We start from the raw sequence: 26,328 nt of genomic DNA, 5'->3' as shown, positions 1-26,328 counted from the left end.
TCATTTGTTGACCTGACCATAATAATATCCCACTATTTTCATTAATTGTCATTATAGGAATCAGCGCAGGGTGGTTCGGGATTTAAACCTCGTCCAAAATGTGATGCTTCTCAAGATGTCATTGCATTTGAAAAAGCCATCAATACCAAAGGTAAGTTATTAACTGTATTTTGTGTTTGTTCAACGATAATTTAAGACTATCTCTTTAAGTACTCCTTTACATATTATATCATATATTATATTATATTATATTATATTATATGTCTACCCAACACATCATAAAGTGTGAATACAACTCTTAAAAATGTGAAAAAACGAATTATTTCACATTTTTGCTTATAATATTTTTTACACATCTAGTGCAACTAAATCAAAACACATACCAGTACTGATTGTTAAATGCCTAATATGTCTATGATCTAAATACATTTCTGTTTATTAACGCTAACCCAAAACCAATCCCCTCCTAAAGCTACACCAGCCACACACTTAAACCTATGCATACACTAACCATAAATCTAATCTAGCCTTGCTCTTAACCCTACACTATCCCTTTTATATAATATATATGTATTAAATATATATACACTGGATCCGGCCGTCTACACGGCGACACCTGTGCAGAAACACACCAAGGGCTCCTGGGGCGACCTCCAGTCAGAGACAGAGCCGGGAGGCAAGGTGGCGGGAAAGGGCGATGGATCCCTCAGACGCCGACACTTGGCCTCACATACACCACAGCAGGACCACCAAGCCTGCTCACCACACAGCGGCGCCGGAAACCGCCAACCAACGAAAAAGCAACCCCACAAACAAAGATCCACGAGCTCCAGCCTCATGCCAGCGAAAGACAAATGCGGAGAGCCCCTCCGAGACGAAAGAGAGACAGAACTCTACAGCGGCACCAACTCTACCATTGCCCTTGGCTCACCCGTCAAGCCCCCATCGCAGACCGACCAGAACGAGCCGCACAGAGAATAGACACAGGAATCGTCTGACCGCTGAATGGGGCCATCAAGCTGCATTTACCTGAGCACTATGAGACACTGAGCTTTGCGGCAGCTAGCTCCATGCTATGAGACTCTCGTGAGCCAACCAGATGAAGCATTTAAGCTAGTACTTATACTTATGTTTTAATATGATCTGTAGCTTAGCCTGGTTATAGCTTAGGAAGTTAATCTTACATACCCTCACCTAACTCACCTTAAACGTAGGATTCAATACACCCAATAAGTTAGTTACCTGCATAAGATTGATAGCTTTGTTTTAGCCTGAGCCCAGTTTACTAATATGTATACTACTGATACTTACCATTGTAATCTCTGCTACGACCTCACGACTTAACTATTACCTGCGTGCCTAAACTACTGCATAGTCCAATGTTTCTCAGTTTACCTAGATAGGCATTGCTACCAGAATAGCCTGTTTATACTTTAACATTTAAAAATGTGCCGATACCCTTTTGCCATGCATGTACAACTACTGTTTATATCTTTCAACTATGCTTTTGTGGCATTGAAAAAAGTTTTGTCATTCCTTGCACAAAGAAAAATAAAGAATTAAAAAATAAATAAATAAATATATATATATATATATATATATATATATATATATATATATATATATATATATATATATATATATACACTATTCATAGCCCTCAGAGCAATAACCCAAACTCAGCATTATATTTATACTAATCCTATACTACCTCTAACCCTACAGAAAAATTTAAATCTAAGCATAACCCTACCACAACACTAACTCTAATCATGATGTAACCCAAATTCTAACCCTACCACTAACCCTTAGGAAACTCTCTGTGAATATCAGTACTAATATCAGCAGATGGGTTTCCTAGGTAAGACATAGAGTGGAAAACAAAGAATACACAACATGCAATGGATAAAAAGTGGCTCAACACTTATGTGAGGGATCCCCTTAACCCCCACAATGAAATCAAACACACAAGAAAAATACAAGTGGAGCTCTGGTATACCTGAATAATAAAATTGGAGATGGGTGAAGATGATAAAATAGCAAATACAAATCTGTAAAAGATGCAAAATAAAACAATAGTGCAAATGGTATATGCAACAAAAGGAAATATGGGTGAAACATTTCCAACTCACAAGGAGAGAGCCAATAGGTCACCTGGCTCTTGTGTATAGTGCCTTTGGATCCTTAAGAGAGATCCACAGCTCTCTTCTGTGTCTTTAAACCCTTAAGGACACATGACATGGGAACTTTTATTCCAGAAGTGTGGTCCTTAAGGGGTTAAAGCCCAAATAGTTGTCAGCAGGTAAAGGCAGGAAACTTGAGGGTGTTAGTAGATAGACATATTTATTGGTACAAATAAAAAAAACAATCTGATCAATGTACTTAAAAATCAATAAAGTGTTCAGTCCAAAATGAGTTTCGCCATAAGCACTCCTCTTTCGACCTATTTTGAAATGATTTTATATGTTTTTTTCTTCTATATTTTTTATGAATATGTAAGTTATATTTCGAATTGTGGACTAAATGGAACACACATGCGTTCCACCTATAATTTGGAAACTATCCGATGGACATCTCCATCTAAAAAAAGGCACTTAAGTCAAAGGGGTCAAATTCTTATTTCACTCATTGACATGAAAATCAATGTTTTACTTTTTTAACCTGCGTTTTTCTGGGTTTTTTTTTGTAATTCTGTCTCTTACTGTTAAAATACACCTATCATTAAAATAATAGACTGGTCATTTCTTTGAAAGTGGGCAAATGTTCAAAATCAGCAGGATTTTTGTTTTTTATGAAGGATCTCTTAGTGTATATGAGGTCACATCATAGCACCGTTCACAAGATGGACATACACTGATAGCAGCTTTGGTTTAGTTGTCATCTGCATGGACCTACACTGATAGCAGCTTTGGTTTAGTTGTCATCTGCATGGGCAGCAGCCTCATTCATTTTCCAATGAATAGAACTACACGCCATATAAACATTTGTTGTGTGGATGATAAACAATGGAAGGCTAAGATTCACTGACAGGCCTCAGCTTTTTCATGGTTTCGGGCAGAACTCACTGTAGGAAGCTGCAAATCCTGACAGGTAAGTATCCTTTTATTTTTATCAATTGTTTTGCATAATTTTGTCATACTTTATCTATGGAATGGCACTTTAAATGTGACTAGGTTTAACAAGGATTTTATTGTATGTTGGTTTTAAAAAATAAATATGCTCAGTAATAGATACACTTGCTTTAGTTTGTTTTTTTACAAGTTAAAGTTTTAAAAAGCTTTCACTTCGGTACTCTACCCATACCTCCCGTAATATAGCTGGTTTAAAGAAAACTGGTAGGCTTTTTGTGGAACGCTTATTACACTGTGATATGACACTTTCTAGCCTTTGTTATATAAATAATAAATGTTGATCACAAAAAAACTGTGACTGACAGAGTTAACTTTCATAATCAGTTTGCAGCTTGTTGTGGCAGCTACAGAGGAAAACAAGGAAGGAAATAAAAAAAAACACACTGTGTATATTGAATACTAGTCTGGCACTCTATGTAAAGTATTTTTAAAATGAAAAAAAAAATGTAAAAACGTATGGTCGGCACTTAATTGGCTGAAATAATCTAGGCCATCTTAATATTGCTCTTTCCCGTTTCTCATTTTACTTTTAATTAGTGATGTCCTGAACGGTTCGATGGCGAATAGTTCCCGGCGAACATAGCTTGTTCGCGTTCGCCATGGACGGCGAACATATGCGATGTTCAGTCCGCCCCCTATTCGTCATCATTGAGTAAACTTTGACCCTCTACCTCACAGTCAGCAGACACATTCCAACCAATCAGCAGCAGACCCTCCCTCCCAGACCCTCCCACCTCCTAGACAGCATACAATTTAGATTAATTCTGAAGCTGCATTCTTTTTTTTTTGTGTTTGTGTTTGTGTTTATTATACATTATCCCCCCATAGCCAGTAACCTGTGTTTATTGTACATTATCCCCCAATAGCCAGTAACCTGTGTTTATTATACACTATCCCCCATAGCCAGTAACCTGTGTTTATTATACATTATCCTAAATTGGTCTTTCAGCCAAATTTGCTAATACTAAGTAAAGATTACTTAGTATTAGTCAATTATGCCCCTACTCGCTATACCACAAGTAGGGGCATGTCTATTAAACAGTGAGCAGCCTGTGGCTGCTCACTGTTAAAAAAAACAAAAAAAAGAAAAAAGGGTCCCCCCTCCCTGAGCGAGTGGGGGCCCTAAAGTAAAAAAAGGGGGGAAAGACCTATTGTCCTCCCCACTGCCCCCACCCCTGAGCGGCGGGTGGGGACCCTAAAGTAAAAAAAGGTGGGAGGACCTATTGTCCTCCCCACTGGCTCCCACCCCTGAGCGGTGGGTGGGGGCCCTAAATAAAAATTGGGGGGGGGACCTAATGTCCTCCCCCCGGCCCCCACCCCTGAGTGGTGGGTGGGGGCCCTAAACAAGAATAAGGGGGAGGACCTAATGTCCTACCCCCTGGCCCCCACCCTTGAGCGGTGGGTGGGGGCCCTAAACACAAATTGGGGGGGGGACCTAATGTCCTCCCCCTCGCCCCCACCCCTGAGCAGTGGGTGGAGGCCCTAAGCAAAAATAAGCGGGGGGGACCTAATGTTCCTCCCCTCTGACCCCCACCCCTGAGCGGTGGGTGGGGGCCCTAAATACAAATTGGGGGGACCTAATGTCCTCCCCCTGGCCCCCACCCCTGAGCGGTGGGTGGGGGCCCTAAACAAAAATAAGGGGGGGAGACCTAATGTCCTACCCCCTGGCCCCCACCCCTGAGCAGTGGGTGGGGGCCCTAAATACAAATTGGAGGGGGGGCCTAATGTCCTCCCCCCCTGGCCCCCACCCCTGAGTGGCGGGTGGGGGCCCTAAATACATATTTAACCCCCCTCCCCCAGGTGACTAGGGGTCCAAAAAACCCTAGTCACCCCCTCCCCATAAAAAAAACTCCTACCTACCCCCCTCACCCTAAAAATAATGAGGGGGGGACTGTTAACTAAATACCTGTAAAAATAAATAAAAATAAACTTACCATTCAAAGTTTTCTTTCTTCTTAAATCTTCTTTTTTCAGCCCCAAAAATGACCAAATAAAAATCCATAATAACCGACGCAATTAAAAAAAAAAAAAAAAAACGAGCACAAAAAAAAAAATCCATCTTCACCCGGCGAGGGCTCCACGCAGACTGAGCTCTGCAGGGCAGGGGAAGGCTTATAAAGCCTTGCCACGCCCTGCAAATAGGCTCAGAGCACTCTGATTGGTGGGTTTAAGCCATCCAATCAGAATGCTCTGACAGGTAAATTAAGAGACTGACAGGTAAGTGTCTCCATTTACCTGTCACAGCACTCTGATTGGTTGGTTTGAAATACACCAATCAGAGTGCTCTGTGTCATTTTACACAGCGTGGGAAAGTTCTTTGGAATTTTCCCACACAGTATAATTTGACTCATAACTCTCTGATTGGTCACTTAATCCACCAATCAGAGAGTTATGAGTTAAATTACACAGCATGGGACAATTCCAAAGAACTTTCCCACGCTGTGTAAAATGACACAGAGCACTCTGATTGGTGGAGCCCTTGCCGGGTGTATTTTTTTTTTTTGCACACTTTTTTTTTTTTTTTTTTTTTTTTAATTGCGTCGGTTATTATGGATATTTATTTGGCCTTTTTTGGGGCTGAAAAAAGAAGATTTTAGAAGAAAGAAAACATTGAATGGTAAGTTTATTTTTATTTATTTTTACAGGTATTTAGTTAACAGTCCCCCCTCATTATTTTTAGGGTGAGGGGGGTAGGTAGGAGTTTATTTTTTGGAGGAGGGGGTGACCAGGGGTTTGGGGACCCCTAGTCACCTGGGGGGAGGGGGGTTAAAATTAATTTAGGGCCCCCACCCACCGCTCAGGGGTGGGGGCAAGGGGGGAGGACAATAGGTCTCCCCCCCAGTTTGTATTTAGTGCCCCCACCCACCGCTCAGGGGTGGGGGCCAGGGGGAAGTACATTAGGTCACCCCCTTATTCTTGTTTAGGGCCCCCACCCACCACTCAGGGGTGGGGGCCAGGGGGGAGGACAATAGGTCCCCCCCATTTGTATTTAGGGCCCCCACCCACCGCTCAGGGGTGGGGGCCAGGGGGGAGAACAATAGGTCCCCCTCCCTTATTATTGTTTAGGGCCCCCACCCACCGCTCAGGGGTGGGGGCCAGGGGGAGGACAATAGGTTCCCCCCCAGTTTGTATTTAGTGCCCTCACCCACCGCCCTCATCCACCTATTGTCCTCCCCCCTTTTTTTACTTTAGGGCCCCCACCCGCTCAGGGAGGGGGGACCCTTTTTTATTTTTTTTTCCATCACTATTGTGGCCAGAAAGAGTCCCTGTGGGTTTTAAAATTTGCCTGCCCATTGAAGTCTATGGCGGTTCGCCCGGTTCGCCCGGTTCGCCCGGTTCGCCCGTTCGCGAACATTTGCAGAAATTCACGTTTGCCGTTTGCGAACGGAAAATTTTATGTTCGCGACATCACTACTTTTAATGCCACTCTTTCAATAGCTACTTATTTTGTACCATATCCTTTCTACTCCATCTTCAGTTGGAGTATCTCAAAGTTATTTATCTGGATATTTGCTCATTTGAAGTTTAATCTTTGAAAAACGGATTTCTTTTCCTCTCTCAGACAATGATCTAATTTCATAATAATTTAATGATCTACAACACAATCTTACTTTGTTGAGGCTGACTGTGCCCTCTGTTTACATGCACAAATCCAGTCAACCCAGTCAGCCTTATAACCTTTTTCATACCTTATACTTACTTACATAAACAAGGTTTCTTAATTACCTTGTTCTATTACACAATGTAACCAATATTCTTGTTCTTGCACTCATTCACTCATGCACTCACAAATTGCAATTTGTTTTTTAACCATCTCTTTTGCAAAATCTAATGCTTATTTAGCATTTTATTTGTGTACCTGTCATAGAAATATAGAATGTGACGGCAGATAAGAACCATTTGGCCTATCTAGCCTGCCCAATACTTGTATTAGTCCCTGACCTTATCTTATAGTTAGGATAGCCTTATGCCTATCCCACGCATGCTTAAACTCTTTTACTGTGTTAACCTCTACCACTTCAGTTGGAAGGCGATTCCATGCTTCAACTACCCTCTCAGTAAAGTAATACTTCCGGATATTATTTTTAAACCTTTGCCCCTCTAATTTAAGACTATGTCCTCTTGTTGTGGTAGTTTTTCTTCTTTGAAATATTGTCTCCTCCTTTACTGTGTTGATTCCCTTTATGTATTTAAATGTTTCTATCATATCCACCCGTCTCGTCTTTCCTCCAAGCTATACATGCTAAGTTCCTTTAACATTTCATTGTAAGTTTTAGGTAAATATGGTTTTTATTGTTTGTTTGTTTGTTATTTTTTCACGACAGCATTAACATAGAACAATTGAGTAATTCAAACAAACAATGAGGCGTGCAGGCCTCCAAGAATGTAAGGAACTGTTGATAGTTATTCTTAGTATGCATTGGACTTGCAGGTCCGCAGGTCCGCTTGTATTTCATAAACCTTTAGTAATAACAAGTATTCGTCTTTGTGTGAGCGGTGGCTTTATGAGGGATAAAGTGTCCTCAATGAATTATGTAAATGTGATTGTTATCGGTTTGTGTACTTGTCTGTCATAGTGTGACGAGGTATAATGTTTACTGTTGTTGTTTATATCTTGTAATTCCACAATGCATGCATATGAGACATTTAAGCCAACAGGTAGTGAGACACGTAGGTCTCTGAGCAGATTGCTATGATTGGTACATTAAAATCGTTCATATAGAACTCGCAGGTCCTTCAGGTTATGTTACGCTTTGTTCAGATTGGGTGTATTACCTCTCACAATGGTTATATTAACTGGCAGTAGGTGGTTGGTGGTTTTGTGGAGTGCTCCTATTATGTTTGTGTGGTCATGGTCGTCATTCAAGTGTATTAAGTTTTCCGTAATGACTCTTTTCTAGAGTAAGTGAGCATGCATGTCGTGAGATGTGTTGGTCGCCTATGTGGTCGATTGCTGTCAAGATTTTGTTGGTGTCTGAGGCAGATACTTAGGTCTGTTATATCTCATTCCCAGTTTGTCTGTTATGCCGCTTATCTAGATTGATAGACAGGGTAACCCATTATGAACATGTTGTTGTTTCTCATGGGGTTTTCTGCCCAGCTCTGTTGTGTGAGTGCGTTTGTTAGCTGTGTCAACCACAACTCGTGTGTGTGGTGGTATCCGTATGACTAATCGAGTTTGTGCTTGTGTGTTGTATGTGTGTTGGAGAGAGTGTGTGCATAAAGTGTATAGTCTATTCGTCTTCCTATTGTCTCGTATTGTCCTCATGGTGTGGGGCGTACTCCTGTCAAAGGGTACGTGTGTCCCTGTTGGGGAGGTGCATTCGTATTCTAAAGAGGTTGTCTTATGTGTTGCGGTTAGCTGTAGGTATGTCCGTTCTCGTCTGCTGTCCCCTCAAGTAGTGTGTATACTAGGGGTGGGTGTCCCGTTGTCAGCATCTTTTCTGGCCTTACTATGAGGTTATGCGGGGGACAAGGGTGTATTTTGCATTATGGCAGTTTGCTGATGTTTGTGAAAAGTGTACAGTTGCAAGAAAAAGTATGTGAACCCTTTGGAATGATATGGATTTCTGCACAAATTGGTCATAAAATGTGATCTGATTATCATCTAAGTCATAACAATAGACAATCACAGTCTGCTTAAACTAATAACACACAAAGAATGAAATGTTGCCATGTTTTTATTGAACACACCATGTAAACATTCACAGTGCAGGTGGAAAAAGTATGTGAACCCCTAGACTAATGATATCTCCAAAAGCTAATTGGAGTGAGATGTCAGCCAACTAGAGTCCAATCAATGAGATGAGATTGGAGCTGGAAAGGGTTATAAAACTATCTCCAAAAGCCTTGCTGTTCATCAGTCCACGGTAAGACAAATTGTCTATACATGGAGAAAGTTCAGCACTGCTGCTACTCTCCCTAGGAGTGGCCGTCCTGTAAAGATGACTGCAAGAGCACAGCGCAGACTGCTCAATGAGGTGAAGAAGAATCCTAGAGTGTCAGCTAAAGACTTACAAAAGTCACTGGCAATTGCTAACATCCCTGTTAGAGAATCTACAATACGTAAAACACTAAACAAGAATGGATTTCATGGGAGGATACCACAGAGGAAGCCACTGCTGTCCAAACAAAACATTGCTGCACGTTTACAGTTTGCAAAAGAGCACCTGGATGTTCCACAGCAGTACTGGCAAAATAGTCTGTGGGCAGATGAAACCAAAGTTGAGTTGTTTGGAAGAAACACACATTATGTGTGGCGAAAAAGAGGCACAGCACACCAAAATCAAAACCTCATCCCAACTGTGAAGTATGGTGGTGGGGGCATCATGGTTTGGGGTTGCTTTGCTGCGTCAGGGCCTGGGCGAATTGCTATCATCGAAGGAAAAATGAATTCCCAAGTTTATCAAGACATTTTGCAGGAGAACTTAAAGGGAAACTCCAGTGCCAGGAAAATGATCTGTTTTCCTGGCACTGGAGGGTCCCTCTCCCTCCCACCCCCCAATCCCCGGTTACTGAAGGGGTGAAAACCACTTCAGTCACTTACCTGAGGCAGCGGCGATGTCCCTTGTCGCTGTCTCCTCCTCCGCGACGCTCCTCCTGTCCATTGCGTCGGCCGGTGGGCAAGACTGATCCCGCCCACCGGCCAAGGAGACCTAATACGCATGCGCGGCAATGCCGCGCATGCGCATTACGTCTCCCCATAGGAAAGCATTGAAAAATATTTTCACAGGTTTCCTGTGCTAGGAACCTTTCCACAGGTTTCCTGTGCTAGGGACCAGGAAGTGCCCTCTAGTGGCTGTCTAGTAGACAGCCACTAGAGGTGGAGTTAGCCCTGCAAGGTAATTATTGCAGTTTATGAAAAACTGCAATAATTACACTTGCAGGGTTAAGAGTAGTGGGAGTTGGCACCCAGACCACTCCAATGGTCTGGGTGCCTGGGGTGTACCTTTAAGGCCATCTGTCTAATAGCTGAAGCTCAACAGAAGATGGGTGTTGCAACAGGACAATGACCCAAAGCATAGAAGTAAATCAACAACAGAATGACTTAAACAGAAGAAAATACGCCTTCTGAAGTGGCCCAGTCAGAGTCCTGACCTCAACCCGATTGAGATGCTGTGGCATGACCTCAAGATTCACACCAGACATCCCAAGAATATTGCTGAACTGAAACAGTTCTGTAAAGAGGAATGGTCAAGAATTACTCCTGACCGTTGTGCACGTCTGATCTGCAACTACAGGAAACGTGTTGTTGAAGTTATTGCTGCCAAAGGAGGTTCAACCAGTTAATAAATCCAAGGGTTCACATACTTTTTCCACCTGCACTGTGAATGTTTACTTCGTGTGTTCAATAAAAACATGGCAACATTTCATTATTTGTGTGTTATTAGTTTAAGCAGACTGTGATTGTCTATTGTTGAGACTTGATGATGATCAGATCACATTTTATGACCAATTTGTGCAGAAATCCATATCATTCCAAAGGATTCACATACTTTTTCTTGCAACTGTATGTGTAAGAAGTTGGGTGTGAGGAGGTAGGGTGGGGTGCGCTGAGAGGTATGGTATGGGGGGGAGGGGGTTGGGTACTCTCCCTCAGTCCCATTCCCCGCCAGCTGCGCACCCAAGCTCCGCTCTGCCATGTACATTATCCAGGCTTGCCATTTGTCTACATGTTTCATGAGTGTATCCATCAGAGTCGCATGTGTTTCTTCTGCAGATCTGATATCTAAGCCATTGTTCAACTGTGGGAGGTTGTATTTGTTTCCAAAGGGTAGGTATTAACGCCTTGGCTGCGTCTAGGAAATGTCGGAGGATAACCGTTTGTATTTGGAGAGTGGTTCTTGTGTATGGTGGAGAAGTACGTTTTCCATTGCTAGTTGTGTTGTGTATCCCAGGACGTCTTTAATGCGAGAGATGATTTGGTTCCAGAATGGTTGGATTCTGGCACATTCCCAGCAGATGTGTTTCACCGTTCCGACGTCCGTCTCACATTATTTAGCATGTCACTGGGGTGTTGGGGAATATTTTGTGGAGAAGGTCTGGGGTTCTGTACCAGAATGTAAGTAATTTATAGTTAATTTCTTGCTAGTATGAGCTAATTGAGGATTTGTGGTGGAGGACTAGAATTTTTACGTAGGTCAGGAATGCTGCTTTCAGGAAGGCGAAGAAAGCCGTCGGTAGCGATAGTGGGATTGTGTGCAACAGGTATAGTAGTCTGGGCAGTATATTCATTTCAATCACCGCAGGGTGGGCTCTGGTTCCTCATCTAGATTACCCTTTTCAATTATGGAGACCTAAATAAATGCATTGCAACATATGCTGAGAACAGGGAAAAGCTCAGAGAAACCTCAATAGATTGCCTTTTGCTTAGTCCCGGCCTGGGTATTAACATTTTTTTGTATAAAATAACCTGCATATGAGTATCGTCATTAAAGAATGATGTATTATTGAAAAGTCCTGCAATATAAAAACTAAAACTTTGACTTGTTTTTGTGATTTCTAGAGGTAGATGTTGGAACAATTATTTATATTTTGACTAAACGAACAAATGAGCAACGCCAGGCTATTAAAGCTGCTTACCAAGAAAAAACAGGAAAGGTAATCAAGCAATTTTTTTTATATCTAGATTAAATGCGATTACATGACTAATGCTGAATTTTTATTACACATTTTTTTTATTTTTTTTTTATATTTAAGTTTTTATTTTGCAATTGAAATATATAGCAGTAAATTGTGTCACAGAATGCATTTTCATCAATTGAGTACAATACAGTAGAAAACACAGTGCTTGAGTTTCACAATATAAATTTTCAGAGAATGAATGCAATACAGTGGGGGACACAGTAAATGAGTTTTAAAACAGAGTAAGTGAGTAGGCTTATCAATAAACTGTCATGGCAAGGTAGTTACTCAGTTATTAAACACGTTGGTCAGATAGAAACCATAATCTAAAACAATATTCAAAATTCAACTATATAGAATTAACAGGAAATATCCTAACGAAGAGGAGCGGCGCAGTTGTTGCAGTGTTGCCAGTTATGGCAGGGATTAAATGAGTAAATCAATTAAATCGTTTGGACAAAAACATTGGGTAAATTCAAGCATTACATTAAATGTGTGTGTAGCCTTACTGAGCTAGGAGAATGACATGAGAATGTATTTAAAGTGGGCATTAGGATGGTAAATAGCATGAGTTACGTGGGGGGGGGATGGGGGGAGAGAGGGGAGGAAGGAGGAAACTTAGGCAGGTTGGGGCTTTGAGTAATCGATGCCTTTAGTTGCAAGGAAGTGCAGCCATGGCTTCCAAATTTTTGTAAAGGTTTGATAATTTTTAGTTTGCGCATAGGTTATTTCTTCCATTTGTCTGACCTCGTCTACTTTACTAATCCACTCTCTGATAGAGGGGATCTGCGTCTGCTTCCAGTAAATAGGGATAAGTTGTGACGCCGCCATTACTAAGTAATTGAACAGCGAGGCTTTGTTTTTACCCATACCTGGAGGGGCTAAGGAGAATAAGTAATGTTGCGGTGTAAGCGGAACGGTAGTAGCAAGTATCAGCTGTGTTATGACCTGTATCCTCTTCCAAAATGTTGCTATTTGTGGACAGAGCCACCAAATGTGGGCATGATGCGCTAACTCGTGTTTGCATCTCCAGCATGTCTGTTGTGTTAGCTTATGTATTTTTTGAAGTTTGGCTGGGGTGTAATGCCAGCGGGTGATGCGCTTATAGTTGCTTTCTTGAGCTGCAGTTGATGAAGTGGATTTGTGTGCTGTTATAAAAATGGTTCTCCAATCTGTTTGAGGTATGTCTATTTGCAGTTCCTCCATTCAATGGCCTGTGCAAGTGGGTAAAGATATATACAAAATTATTTTACCTCTAGAAAATACATAGGCTAAATATTTCTATATAGCAAACTATATTCAGAGAATGATATTCATGAGAAATCCCGGGTGTACGAATTTCCATAAAATATAAAACTTTTATATTCAACGTTTATTGTAACTATAATCTGTTCCTTCTTCTCTGTCAAAAATTCAGAAAATGTGCAACAAAAAATAATCCCCCCCCCCAAAAAAATATATTTTTAAGAAGGTACTCATGTTCCACCGAATCCACTCTAAGATAACAGCGTGCACTGATAAAGTTCATTCCCATTAAAAGCACAACCGTTTAATTTTTGAAATTTTAAAGGCACATTATAAGGACCAAAAAACCTTAAGCTTAATGAAGCAGTTTTCAAGTATATATCATGCCCCTGCAATCACACTGTTCAATCTTCTGCCATTTAGGAGTTAAATCACTTTTTTTTTACACAGTCCTATTCAAGCCTTCCTACATGTGAGCTGCACAACCTTTCTAAACTCTAATGTTTAAACTTCCTTTATTGCATATTCTGTTTAATTTATAACTTCCTATCGTCTGCACTGTTCATAACCTTCTAGAGCCTGCAAGAGCCTCCTGTGTGTGATTAAAGTTCAATTTACATAGCATTGGATACAAACTTCTAAAGCAAGTGCATTCACAGTCAGGGGACTAGGGCTGTGTGGGCAGTGATTTTACTCCTAAATGACTAAATGAGAATTGAGCAGTTTACACTAAATTACAGAGAATTACACAAAAACTGCTTCATTAAGCTAAAGTTGTTTGCATGTCTATATCCCTATTTGTCCATTTTCATGAGTAAGTATTGAATACTTATGTTTTTGTGAAAATAACGTCAATAGTTAGAAACAGCAACCCCAGCATAACCGCAAATATGTTTGTCAGTGTGCAAACTGTCTTACAAAATGTAGCTGAAATAGTCGAGTTGAAAAAAATATCTTAATTAGATACCTTTTCCAACTCCACCACAATCACCACAATTTTTTCGTTGGATACAAGATCTGTGTTTCCCAACATCGAGCTAAAGAAACTCATGAAAGTTTTAATGATATAATTTGTTCTGTACACGTTGCTTCATGTGTCTCTCTGTCATATTGGTTGGTCTAACAATCTTAATGCATTGATCTCTATAAAATGTGAGGACAGAACAACAGGATTTCATGTATTTTTCTATTGTATCCTTATGATCATTTGTATAATATAAGACTTTGTATTTTTCAAGGCATTTTGACAGACTGCATTATTTTTACTATTCTGAATCTCACAATTTCAATAATTCTGATTTACAGTCTTTGGATGAAGCACTGAAGAAAGTCCTCTCTGGCCCACTCAGAGACATAATTCTTGCTTTGTTAAAAACTCCAGCTCAGTTTGATGCAGATTCTTTGAAAAATGCAATGAAGGTAAAAAAAAACAAATACATGTAAGATTCCAATACAAGGGAGAGATCATTTAGATGTTACTGTGCAAATCAACACCCTAACATTGAAGTTGAAGTAAAAAATGGAAGTTGTTTTGATTACCCTCTAAATTAAGATGGTAGTCTACCCATTGACTAATCTTTTAAGCAACACCAACTCTGTATACTTGGCTATTTAGGACAGTACATAACAAACTATTAATATACTCCTATAGCTGCACTGTGTCAGCCCTTTTGTAACTGCTGCTGGTTCCCATATTTACCACTATAACATCTTAAAGCATAGACTTTATCTAGCCATACAGATATCTTAGCCATAATATGATATAGTAAGTAAGAGTTCCTCTATTTAAAATATATAAATAATAGACAAAATAAAATAAAATAGGGATTTATTAGAAGCAATAACGTTTTGTCTTTTAAATATTTTATGAAATAAAAATATAAATATAGACACATAAAACTTAATAATCCATTACAATAATGTATAGCAGAGCTTATAAGAGTAAAGTATATGCTTGCAATATCAATAAAATAGAATAACATACTCTCTTGAACAAGTCAACCTCTCAGTCATGATAAAATAGAGCAACGTCTCTGCATCCAAACCTTTCTCCTCTGTGTCGAATATTAACACGTACACATATTTATACCATAGATTTTAAATTAGATCATGTTAGGACCTACCTTAGCTTGGCAAAGATACGAGGCCATAACTTGGTCATTTCACATGGGAACATCTTAATCAGTCTATTGCCATGACCTAGACATCTTATCAATGTTTAGACTAAAACTAAAGTTCTGACATGACATGGGAAATTCCCTGACTTATTATATTAACATAGGACAAAATTATGTCCTGAATATGGGTAAGAGGACATTTATTAAAGAAACCTTATATGATAATCAATACGTTCCATTTCTAACAAATTGAACATTTGCAAAATCTCTTAAAGAGAAAGTACACGGTTTAAGACATATATTTCTTTCTAAAAACTTGTAATAGTTATATATGCTCATAACACTTTTCCCCTTCCTTGTGCTGTAAAAAGTATTTTCTTCGAGAAAACTTCCTTTTCATTTAGCTTACCTTAGCTAGTTTTTATCTCCAAGAATACACAGCCTCTCTCTACTTTCCAGTAAGTATCCCCAATAAGGAACAGCTTCCTGATGGAACAAATACCCTTTATGGTGGAATGTCAGCATGGTAGCATTAACTGGGCATAGTAGCCACTGTAACAGCCCTGTATGTATAGTATTTTGCATGGATGGAGCTGGTTTTACCTAGGAGACTCTACTCTTTACCTAGAAGGCTGTATTTTAAGTGACGTTATTTTTTGTCGCTTGTGCATATAATTTGGTTCTCCTGTATAGTTTAACCCCTTAAGGACCAAACTTCTGGAATAAAAGGGAATCATGACATGTCACACATGTCATGTGTCCTTAAGGGGTTAAATGTACACACTGGGTAAGGCTTGCCACTGTTCACCCACTGTTTTCCAAACATTAATATGCCTACACCTCTTTCAGTTTCAGGAGCTGCCTAGCTTCTCAGCCTTCCATCAGTGAAATAGTACCACCTCACAACCTAATACTTCCACATGTGTATAGTAGGGTTTGTAAACATGTATGGAACAAGTGTAATTATTTTAGTTTACTGCTGTGAGGCAAGGGTGTAAATCTACAGGTCAGTAAGTTTGAAAATATTGGGCAAATGTGACTTAGGCAGTTGAGTTTAAAATAAGCAAATGGACATATTTGAAATACAGATCGTATTAGTCTTGTTTAAACCAGGCATTTTTACCAGAATAGATGAGTTGGTGTTGCATTAAAATTCACTCCACAATCTATGTTTGCTTAACTTCCAGTTTGGGATGTAGTTATCATAAATATTTCTCAGTTAACTAGTCAGTGGACTAGTTAACACAGACCGATGGGAATGCTGATTTACTGATTGTTTTTGCTGCTCCTTTTTTTCAATCAGGGACTTGGAACAGATGAAGAAACTATTATTGAAATTATTGTTTCAAGAAACAATCAAGAAATAAAACAAATTAAGAAGGTTTACCATGAAGGTAGTATTTCAACACACATATGTGGTCTGTTCATCAAGGTCTGATTAATGACCAGCTAGTTAAAAGTTAGATTAAATATCAAATCTTGAGAAAAGCCACTGTTGGTTATTTACCAAATCAGTTGCAACGTCTCCTATTGCAACCTACCTACATTGTCCAATTCAGGTCTGTTTGGGTATTGTTAAAAAAATATTTGACTTGCTATAGCAGAACTCAGCTACATAAAATTAAAGGCATATCAGTAAACAAGAAACAATAGGCAGACCAAATTGCATAGAACCAGAATAAATAAAGGTGGCAACTAGTAAATAAACATAAATATAAGGTGGAAGCATAGACCTGGGGAAGTAAAGAAAACAATATAAACAAATAATTTTAACCAAGATGGGATGGCAAAGGGGTGTGTCAAAGGCCAAATGGAAACGTGATTTTAAATAAATAGTGTTTAAGATATTTAGAAAAAAAGGAGAATAGGCAAAACAGGAGGAAACAGATGGAGAAGAAGGGAAACATGGTTTTTGAAGGTGAGATTGGTAGTAGAATGAAAAAATTAATATAGTGAAGTGAAGACAGAAAGAGATTTGCAAATTGAATAAGAAATGTAAAATATAATGGGTTGTACAGGGACAGATTAGCATGGGTTTGCAGAAAGACAGAAACAGAGGATGGCGAGAGAGAAATATTTGTTATATGTGCGTGAAATGAAAATAGAAGAATCAAAGAAGACAGTATGTTTTTTTGAAGGACAGGGGATTGTGATTGGTGGGAAAGAATTGCAATAAATGAAATAAATATAAAATAGACAGTGGGGGCAATGAGGGAAACTAGCTTTGAATAAAGTCAGATCATAAATACAAAGAGATGGTAGGTAGATAGATAGATAGATAGATTGATAGATTTTGATTAATCAGCAAAATTACATTTTAAGATTCTATGACTGTATTAGAACGTTGCTGTGACAGGAACTGAATGATTGTGTCCATTGTTATACATAAATAGGTACAAGGGTTAGTGATTAGAATTTCTGCTTGTCTTAGGACTGTGTTGGGGCATATTTATCTTGGTCTGTTTAGGGATCGCCCTCCTGGGTTGCAAATTCGTTTAATTTCTGATTTCATTAATTTTGCTCCCCTTCTGGTACTTGCATGCTGGGTGAACCTTGCTGTGCCTCTTTCCCTAGCACCTTTCTCTGTATGTTAGTAAGAGCAGAGGGACTGAATTAACCCCTTAAGGACCAAACTTCTGAAATAAAAGGGAATCATGACATGCCACACGTCATGTGTCCTTAAGGGGTTAATGACTAATGACAACAACTGCAAAAGATGGCTGCTACTATTGAAAGGGACTGCCATGGAAAGGCCTACATTGATTTGCTGCATTTATCAGCACATTATCCAAGAAATAACCAAAATATGTTTTTGCTCCATCTGGAATTTACACCATTGTAATAAAACTGAAAATCATTTATTACTCGTGTTATCTTTTTTTTTTTTTTCATGAAAAGCACCATTTTCATTTAAATTTATATTACAGATTAAAGAATGATCTCATAATCCAGTTCAGAGAAGGCAAAGCCAGGGCAAACATTGCAAACCAGGAGGAATACAAACATTGTTTCTTTCAATTTACCTTGTCTCTATTTGCTGTAGTTTGCAGAAGCCTCTTACTGTAATTCATATAGCTTATATTATGTGATATTGTTTTATGCATTGCCATTTATCGTTTTGTTATGGTTTTGGTCATATTATTTTCTGTAGATCTTTTTCTGTTGTGTTAATCTATTCCTCATAGTTAGTGAATTTGTAAACGAATAAAGTAAATGCGTTGAATAAATCAATTTTCTCAATTGTTTTCCTTTTCATTATTTATCAGAATATAAAACTGATCTGGAGAAAGACATTATGGGAGATACATCTGGAGATTTCCAAACGGTCTTGCTTGTTTTGCTTAAGGTACCTCCACCTATTATATAGCAGTGATTATAGATGTTAACTTTTTTTTTCAGGAGAACTGATTAAATGTTTATGTAACACATGAAAGAGGAACTGTTACTTTTTACTTGATTGACAGGGAGCAAAATGGAGGCACCCAGCTGCAGGATTAAGAGATGTGGATTTCTATGCTTTATTTTATTTTTCACGTCTCATACATACATGTTTGTTAAATTCAGAGATATGTAAACCTAATATTAAAAATCCTGGGGGATGATAGCTCCCCTTTAACTCCAATATTTTTTCATATATTTTTTATGTATTTTGCAGTATAAAGTCCATAAATCATCACTCACCCTTATTTATACTCTAGTTTTGATCGAGAGTCCGTAGAGGAACACATTTCTCTTCCAGAAACCACTAGTCACTGATATAATGCCAGTACATTTGCTCAAAATGTAAGCTCACTCCCTGCTTCTAAACAGTACAGGACATTATTCTTACAATCAGGAAATGAGGAGGATGACTGTTCTCTACCATTTTTATTCAGTAGTGCATTAGCATTTTAGAGACTGATCAAGATTGCTATAGCAGTTTTAAATACTGTTACCATTTCCAGTAATGCATTCAGGGTCCTTGCAACTACCTATGACTAAGGCATTCAGTCTGTTTTTCTCACATCTACTGTATGTGAGTAAAACCTGGGGTGTCATCATTCTGACATCAATTAAATGAATACAAAAGAGCTGGGTAATAATGAGATATATGCCCCAGGATATACTTGAGAGCTAGATGTTTTTAATCTTCAAAAAGCATTTAATAGTAAAGTAATAAGAATACTTAATCAATTTGTTAATTTCAGGGAGAACGCAGTGAAGACAGTTACGTGAATGAGGATCTTGCTGATAAAGATGCAAAGGTAAATTGACTGTGTTTTGTGGCAACATGGAATGTGCTGAACATGTTTATGTCTTGAGATATATAAATATATGTTAAAAGGCCATTTGGCCTGAAATTGTGGGAGGAGTTATAGCCCTTTTTAAACGAGACCGGCACGTCCACGTATTTGGCTATTTCCCACGTTCGGGCCTAAAAATGCATCTCCCTTCATTATACTTACCCATTCGTGCATATTTACCCGTTCGTGTACTTCTGCGGTTGGTGCGGCTAATAGCTGACTGCAGAGTACACACAGAATACACACATCTCCGTTTGTTCTTTCACAACTAAACTGCCGACCGCTCTAACATACTCACGTTCGTCTATTAATTTGTATGGTTAAACAGCCGATGCAATGTACATGGCTTTCATTTATGGCTTATTCTTCCATTAACCGACCACAGGTATTTCTTTTCTGCTTACAGTCCTCTCCATTTGTTCATTCCTAGCCGAACGCAGGAGGCTTTAAAGTTTAAATTCACTAATCTGTTGTTATTAATGTATTTCGTTATGTAATTCGTTTAAACGAAAGAACTCATCTTCCATATTTTCTGCATTCTATATTAATTTATGTGTTAAGCATATGGCTCATCAGTTACTACTAGCAACTAGTGATGTCCCGAACTGTTCGCCAGGAACCGTTCGCTGGCGAACATAGCTTGTTCGTGGCGAACGCGGCGGGCGAACATATGCGATGGTCGGTCCGCCCCCTATTCGTCATAATTGAGTAAACTTTGACCCTGTACCTCACAGTCAGCAGACACATTCAAGCCAATCAGCAGCAGACCCTCCCTCCCAGACCCTCCCACCTCCATGACAAATAGGGGGCGGACCGACCATCGCATATGTTCACCCACCGCGTTCTCCATGAACAAGCTATATTCGCTGGCGAACGGTTCCTGGCGAACAGTTCGGGACATCACTACTAACAACATATTTAATCTGTTTCACTATTTCTTGGCTATGGTCATGTAAATTTATGGGACACTTATTTTACACAGGGGAAACCTTCTTAAGGGCACAGTCAGGCCATGATCAATTAATAAGTAAGGTATATTAAAAATACACAGCTTGGCACTATTATTTACTCACACTGGAACTTAGTCTCTCAAATTATAAATTAATTCCCTTTCCCTAATTCACTAAACTAGTTTTTCTGCGTAACTACCGTATATACTCGAGTATAAGACGAGTTTTTCAGCACATTTTTTGTGCTGAAAAACACTCACTCGTCTTATACTCGAGTCAGTTGTCTGTATTATGGCAATTTTCATTGCCATAATACAGACAAGGACTGGGGGCTGTCAGGAAGCTGTAACTTACCTTCACCGCAGCTCCTGTCAGCTCCCTTCTCTCTCCTCTGTCCGTGCAGCTCCCAGGTCAGCTTCCTCTGCAACTCTCGCGAGAGCCGCGGGGTCAGAGCGTTGCCACGGGTTACCGTGGCAACGCTCCGCGCGGCCGCGAGAGTTGCAGAGGAAGCTGACCTGGGAGCTGCACGGACGGAGGAGAGAGAAGGGAGCTGACAGGAGCTGCGGTGAAGGTAAGTTACAGCTTCCTGACAGCCCCCCTCCTACAGCCCATCCACTGGACCACCAGGGAGTGAGAGCCCCCCTCCCTGGCCAGCTAACAAGCAGGGAGGGGGGACTTAAAAATAAATAAATAAAATAATAACATAAAAAAAAATAATAACATTAAAAAAAAATATTACAATAATAATTAAATAATAATAATTCATAAAATGCCCACCCCCACCAATGCTCTGCACACACACACACACACACACTGCACTCACACACACTGCATTCATACACACACTCATACACACACTGCATTGCATTCATTATATACACACACTGCATTCATACACACACTGCATACACACTGCATTCATACACACTGCATACACACTGCATTCATACACACACTGCATACACACTGCATTCATACATACACACATACACACACTGCACTCATACACACACTGCACTGCATTCATTATATACACACTGCACTCACACACTGCACTCATATACACACACTGCACTCATACACACACACTGCACTCCATGCATTCATACACACACTGCATTCATACATACACACTGCACTCATACATACACACTGCATTCATTATATACACACTGCACTCACACACTGCACTCATATACACACACTGCACTGCATTCATTATATACACACTGCATACACACTGCACTCATACACACACTGCACTGCATTCATTATACACACACTGCACTCATATACACACACTGCACTCATATACACGCCCTGCACTCCATTCATTATATACACACTGCATTCATACACACACTGCATACACACACAGCATTCATATACACACTGCATTCATACACACACACACACTGCATTCATTATATACACACACTGTAAATAAATATTCAGTTAATATAACTTTTTTAGGATCTAATTTTATTTAGAAATTTACCAGTAGCTGCTGCATTTTCCACCCTAGTCTTATATTCGAGTCAATAAGTTTTCCCAGTTTTTTGGGGTAAAATTAGGGACCTCGGCTTATATTCGGGTCGGCTTATACTCGAGTATATACGGTAAGTTTGCTCCATTACACAACGTCTTTATCTTTGTCTTGGTATATCATAGGTTAAGCTCTAACGGTTCCTTTTTGCCAGGCTCATTACAGACCATAAGGACGATTGCAAAATCTCTGTTTTCCCCAAAATATTTTTTATTGGTTCATTATACTTAGTATGCATATGTTTTTAGGCTCTACTACATTTCCTTCTAACAGTCTCCAGGAAGTGTTATCCCAGTATCCTGTATTACTATATTACTGTAAGAAGGTTTACCAGTTGTTTTTGTCTTCAGTTGTATTTTTCTTCCCCCGAGGCCTCATCCAGCCTCCACGGCCTCATTCAGCCTCCACCCCCTCCCTCCCCACCCCCCAAGGTGGGTTCTAAACTTCTTAACGGGCCACGGAACAGACCCCGCACTACGTTTTCAATGACAATCACCTCCTGAACCAACACCACTTTGCTACTACTAATTGTAACAATACATTGCTTGTCTTTCGTTTCTACATTTCATTACTTAGGCCTGCATCAATACCGCAGTCTCGCCAAGTTCTACGCCATCAACCACTAACAGCCCACCTGGTATCCTGTATTTCAGTACCATGTATTCTCAATCTTACTCACTACGATTATGTTTCTCCTAAAGGCCTCACTCTGCCTTCTTATCATTTAAATTCACAATTGTGGGAACCCAGGGGCTTGTCTCTAATTAGGGACCAACGTTCAGGTCCCTCATCTTACACGGTCTTACGTTACAGTATCATCGATACACACCTATCCATATGTTCAACATTTTTACACCAGGCATACCAGTGGCTAGCTTAGGGCCCACTAACATCTATCTTACCCCTAGGATACCTTAGCTGGACCTGTTCCCTTCAGACGTAAGTATTTATATATATTGAAGACTTCCCGTGCCTTGTCCAAAGCAATAGGACCAATACTTAAGGTTAGTATCTACATACGTTCAAATACATAATTCAAGGAGACAAGTCCCATCAGGTTAGAGAACTGGCATTGAGGGTTAGGTGCTGACCTTAGCTACCCTAAGTAAATACACCTGCCCCGCGAGGTCTACTCCCCACCTCATCACACAGGTTCAGCCCCACATCCAAATCATAGTTAGCCACTTCGCTCGCCCTTCTTTAGGGCTACAGCTAGGGCTTCCCAAGTCATGGCCACACGTTTTGAATCTCTTACTGTCACCGAGAGGCCAACATCCTGCTACCCCGTTCAAGTGGCCACAAATTCCCTCGGCCCAAACCATAGGTAGAGCCTCTAACCACCAGCAGGGCCTCTCCTATCACTTGGTTCTACATAAATTCTTGAGCTCGGCACTAGTTAGCAGGCCAGTTCTCTAAAGGTCTCATTCCCCCCTCCACTACACCCTACTTATTCAAATCATTATTCCTTTTTCAGAATGTCACAAGAATCCATCCCCATCTTCGATCTGCCATCGGACAAAATACCCAGAACACCAGTCAGGCCTGGGTCTCCAGAGGAATCCCTCACCCCTTCTACCCCCAGATCCCTGAGATATTGGGCTATTCCAAAATATCAGCAGAGCTCAGTCTCACGGGTATCCCCTTTCCAGCTACCTCTAGAATGGCAGAATTATACAGGCTCCTGATGGCACAGGCCAAAGAACACAGACCCAGCACTAGTTCACAAGGACCGCCAACTAACACCTCACTCTCCACTCACTAGTTAGCAGGCCAGTTCTCTAAAGGTCTAATTCCCCCCTCCACTACACCCTACTTATTCAAATCATTATTCCTTTTTCAGAATGTCACAAGAATCCATCCCCTATCACTACCCCATATGTCTCACCGGCTCACTCTGTTCCAGCTTCCATAAGAAGGGAATTCAGGACGGATAGTTGTATATCTAGTGTTATTACTTATAGCCTTTCAAGACATGCTAGAGAATAGAGCTTATAATTACGGGGAAATTTCAGTGGTCTTAAAAGCCAAAGATCCTCGACCTAACAAGAAACTTTACTTTCCCCAGTTTATAGCCTTTGGCATTTATCGTGACTTTATTCTGCACGGTACTCACATAGGAGGGAAGAGCTCGACTCCTATTTGCACAAGGTAGTTGACTTGGGTATTAAGTACGGAGGGTCCTCATTCTATTACTATCATAAGTCAGCGTCGACCAGGGCAGCTACTCATCTGGCTCAGTTCAACATAAGAATTTACTGGTGCTAGATGGACCCAGAACTGTTTTGCCGTCACATTGCCGGTTTGAGACCCCCGTCCTGTGCCTCCCGTAGTTCCACTTCCACAGATTTCTCACAGGGGTTTACACGGGCCTTATCGCCATCCCCATAGGTTCACTAATACGCCTAACCTACTTTCAGCATCTAATGACCCACTTACAGGGGACCACCTTCTGTCCCTTAAAACCAAGGCTGGTTTCATGTTCGGCCCTTTCTTGTCTAAACCATTCTCATCATGGCATAACAACCCATCAGGGTAGCCACTCACTAACACTCTAATATTAAACATTTGATCATTGACCTTGCTGCACCTCATTCTTCCTCCATTCCCAGCATCAATTATCTCATACCCGCTGAGGAGTTGTCACTGCAGTATGGCAAAATTGACGACACCATGCAAGCTATTATCACAGCAAGCAGTAGGCATGGTTAAGCAAGACTGATATTACTAACGCCTCTAAACAGCTACCCATTCACCCCTCACTTTGTAACTGGCATCGGTGTTAAATGGAGGGACCAGTATTTTTCTCTACCCGGCTCACTTTCGGGTCCAGTAGCAGCCCCAAGCTCTATGACATTTTCGCAGTGACCCTCTGCTGGTGGCTCCTAATCATAGTCAAGTGTCCGTCCGTTATCCACTACCTGGATGATTTTGTTGATTGAACCAGGCTCAAAAACACCAAGCAGTATTCACAGCACCACAGGCCCTTTTTCACTACACTAGGAGTTCCTCCGTCACCAAGAAAACACATGATCCCTCTCCCCAGCTCATTTCTTGGGCATAGTCTTAGACACCTCAACGCTCTAAGCCAGACTACCACCTGTGAAACTGACGCACATTAGGGACAAAATCAGCCCATTCCCGCGGAGTGTTACATGCACAAGGAAGGGTCTCCAGTCATTGTGGGGTCCCTTGGCTTCGCCATGTGTATCATTCCGCAGGGTAGTTCTTTCGTCTCTAAGCAACTTAATTTTCTCCATGGGGCGCCCGACTCCTGCCTGCTCATCCCCCCACTATCAGAAGCTCTCACCCACAATCTACACAGACACAGCAGCACACACAGGGTTCACAGCTATTTTCGGCAACCACTGGTTAGAGACAACTGGCCCACTGAGACGGATGCGTTGCTGGCCTTTAGAGAACATCCACATTGTTTGAGATATACTGATCGTGGCACCCGTCCATACATGGGGTCATCTCCGGACTGACAAGGCAATGTATACGCTACTCAGACAATTCTGCACCTCGCAAAACCATTGACAAGGGGCTGTCATCCTTGTTAATTATGAGGCTGATTCGCAAACTTACTTGGCTGGCAGCAACCTCTCAGTTCCATCTAGTCTGCATACACATTCCTGATGTCCATAACACAGCTGCTGACACTCTTTCACGCTCTCAATTTCAGGTCTTCCAGGAACTCCCTACGGCCCATCACCTACCTTCCAGGATACCACCTGTCCACAAGCTAATTCTGGATTAAGCAGGCTATTACACCACGCACAGGCACTCACGCACCACACACTTTCACCTTACACCACTATCATTTACACTAGGGCACTGACTATTTTGAACAAATTACCTGCAGAGTTTTACTTACAAGGAGACTTTTCATTAAAACACAGTGGCTTTTGCCTCCTTCTATCACCTACACCTTAAATTTATCACACAATACCATAAACTTTACCTTACCGGGGTTCAACACCACGTCCTCACAACCTTTCCTAATCACGCACCTTTCTTAACTTCCTATCCTATTAAGAAAATCCACTGATCCAACTCACTCCCCTCTACCCTACAGAGAATGTTTGGTGCCCAGTTAAAATGCTTAACATACTCATGTTGTCTCACCACATGCACTCACTTGTCTCTCCACTATTACTACTCCAAGGGCACACACTCACCACAGCTAAATTAATTTCTCACATCAGAACCCTACTATCAAGGTTGGGCTATAACCCGGCTTCCTTCTCTGGTCACTCTCTCGTATAGGCGCAGCTTCTTCAGCTTCAAGCTCTAACACACCAGTCCACATCATTAAGAGACTGGGCTGCTGTAAATCCTCAACTTATTACTCATATTCCTCGACCAGAGAGGGAGCTCCGTCAAGCCTTCAGAATCTTGCTTGGTAAACTTGCAATAAAGTGTGTTTACTTT

General features: G+C 40.6%; 1 protein-coding gene across 1 annotated transcript in view; it reads left to right on the top strand.

The window, feature by feature from the left end:
• The window catches only part of LOC134612760 (annexin A1-like), a 62,892-nt gene that overhangs the window by 5,465 nt on the left and 31,099 nt on the right, over nucleotides 1–26,328 (top strand). Inside the window, exons 3-8 of the mRNA XM_063457197.1 lie at nucleotides 58–151; nucleotides 11,638–11,732; nucleotides 14,307–14,420; nucleotides 16,422–16,512; nucleotides 18,385–18,464; nucleotides 19,306–19,362. Coding sequence (XP_063313267.1) covers nucleotides 58–151; nucleotides 11,638–11,732; nucleotides 14,307–14,420; nucleotides 16,422–16,512; nucleotides 18,385–18,464; nucleotides 19,306–19,362 — 531 coding nt within the window. The remainder of the gene's footprint in view (nucleotides 1–57; nucleotides 152–11,637; nucleotides 11,733–14,306; nucleotides 14,421–16,421; nucleotides 16,513–18,384; nucleotides 18,465–19,305; nucleotides 19,363–26,328) is intronic.

This window comes from Pelobates fuscus, chromosome 5 (assembly GCF_036172605.1).
Source record: "Pelobates fuscus isolate aPelFus1 chromosome 5, aPelFus1.pri, whole genome shotgun sequence".
Classification (NCBI taxonomy): Eukaryota; Metazoa; Chordata; class Amphibia; order Anura; family Pelobatidae; genus Pelobates; species Pelobates fuscus.
Note: the sequence above shows the minus strand (reverse complement) of the source record. Positions and strands in the feature narration are given on the sequence as shown.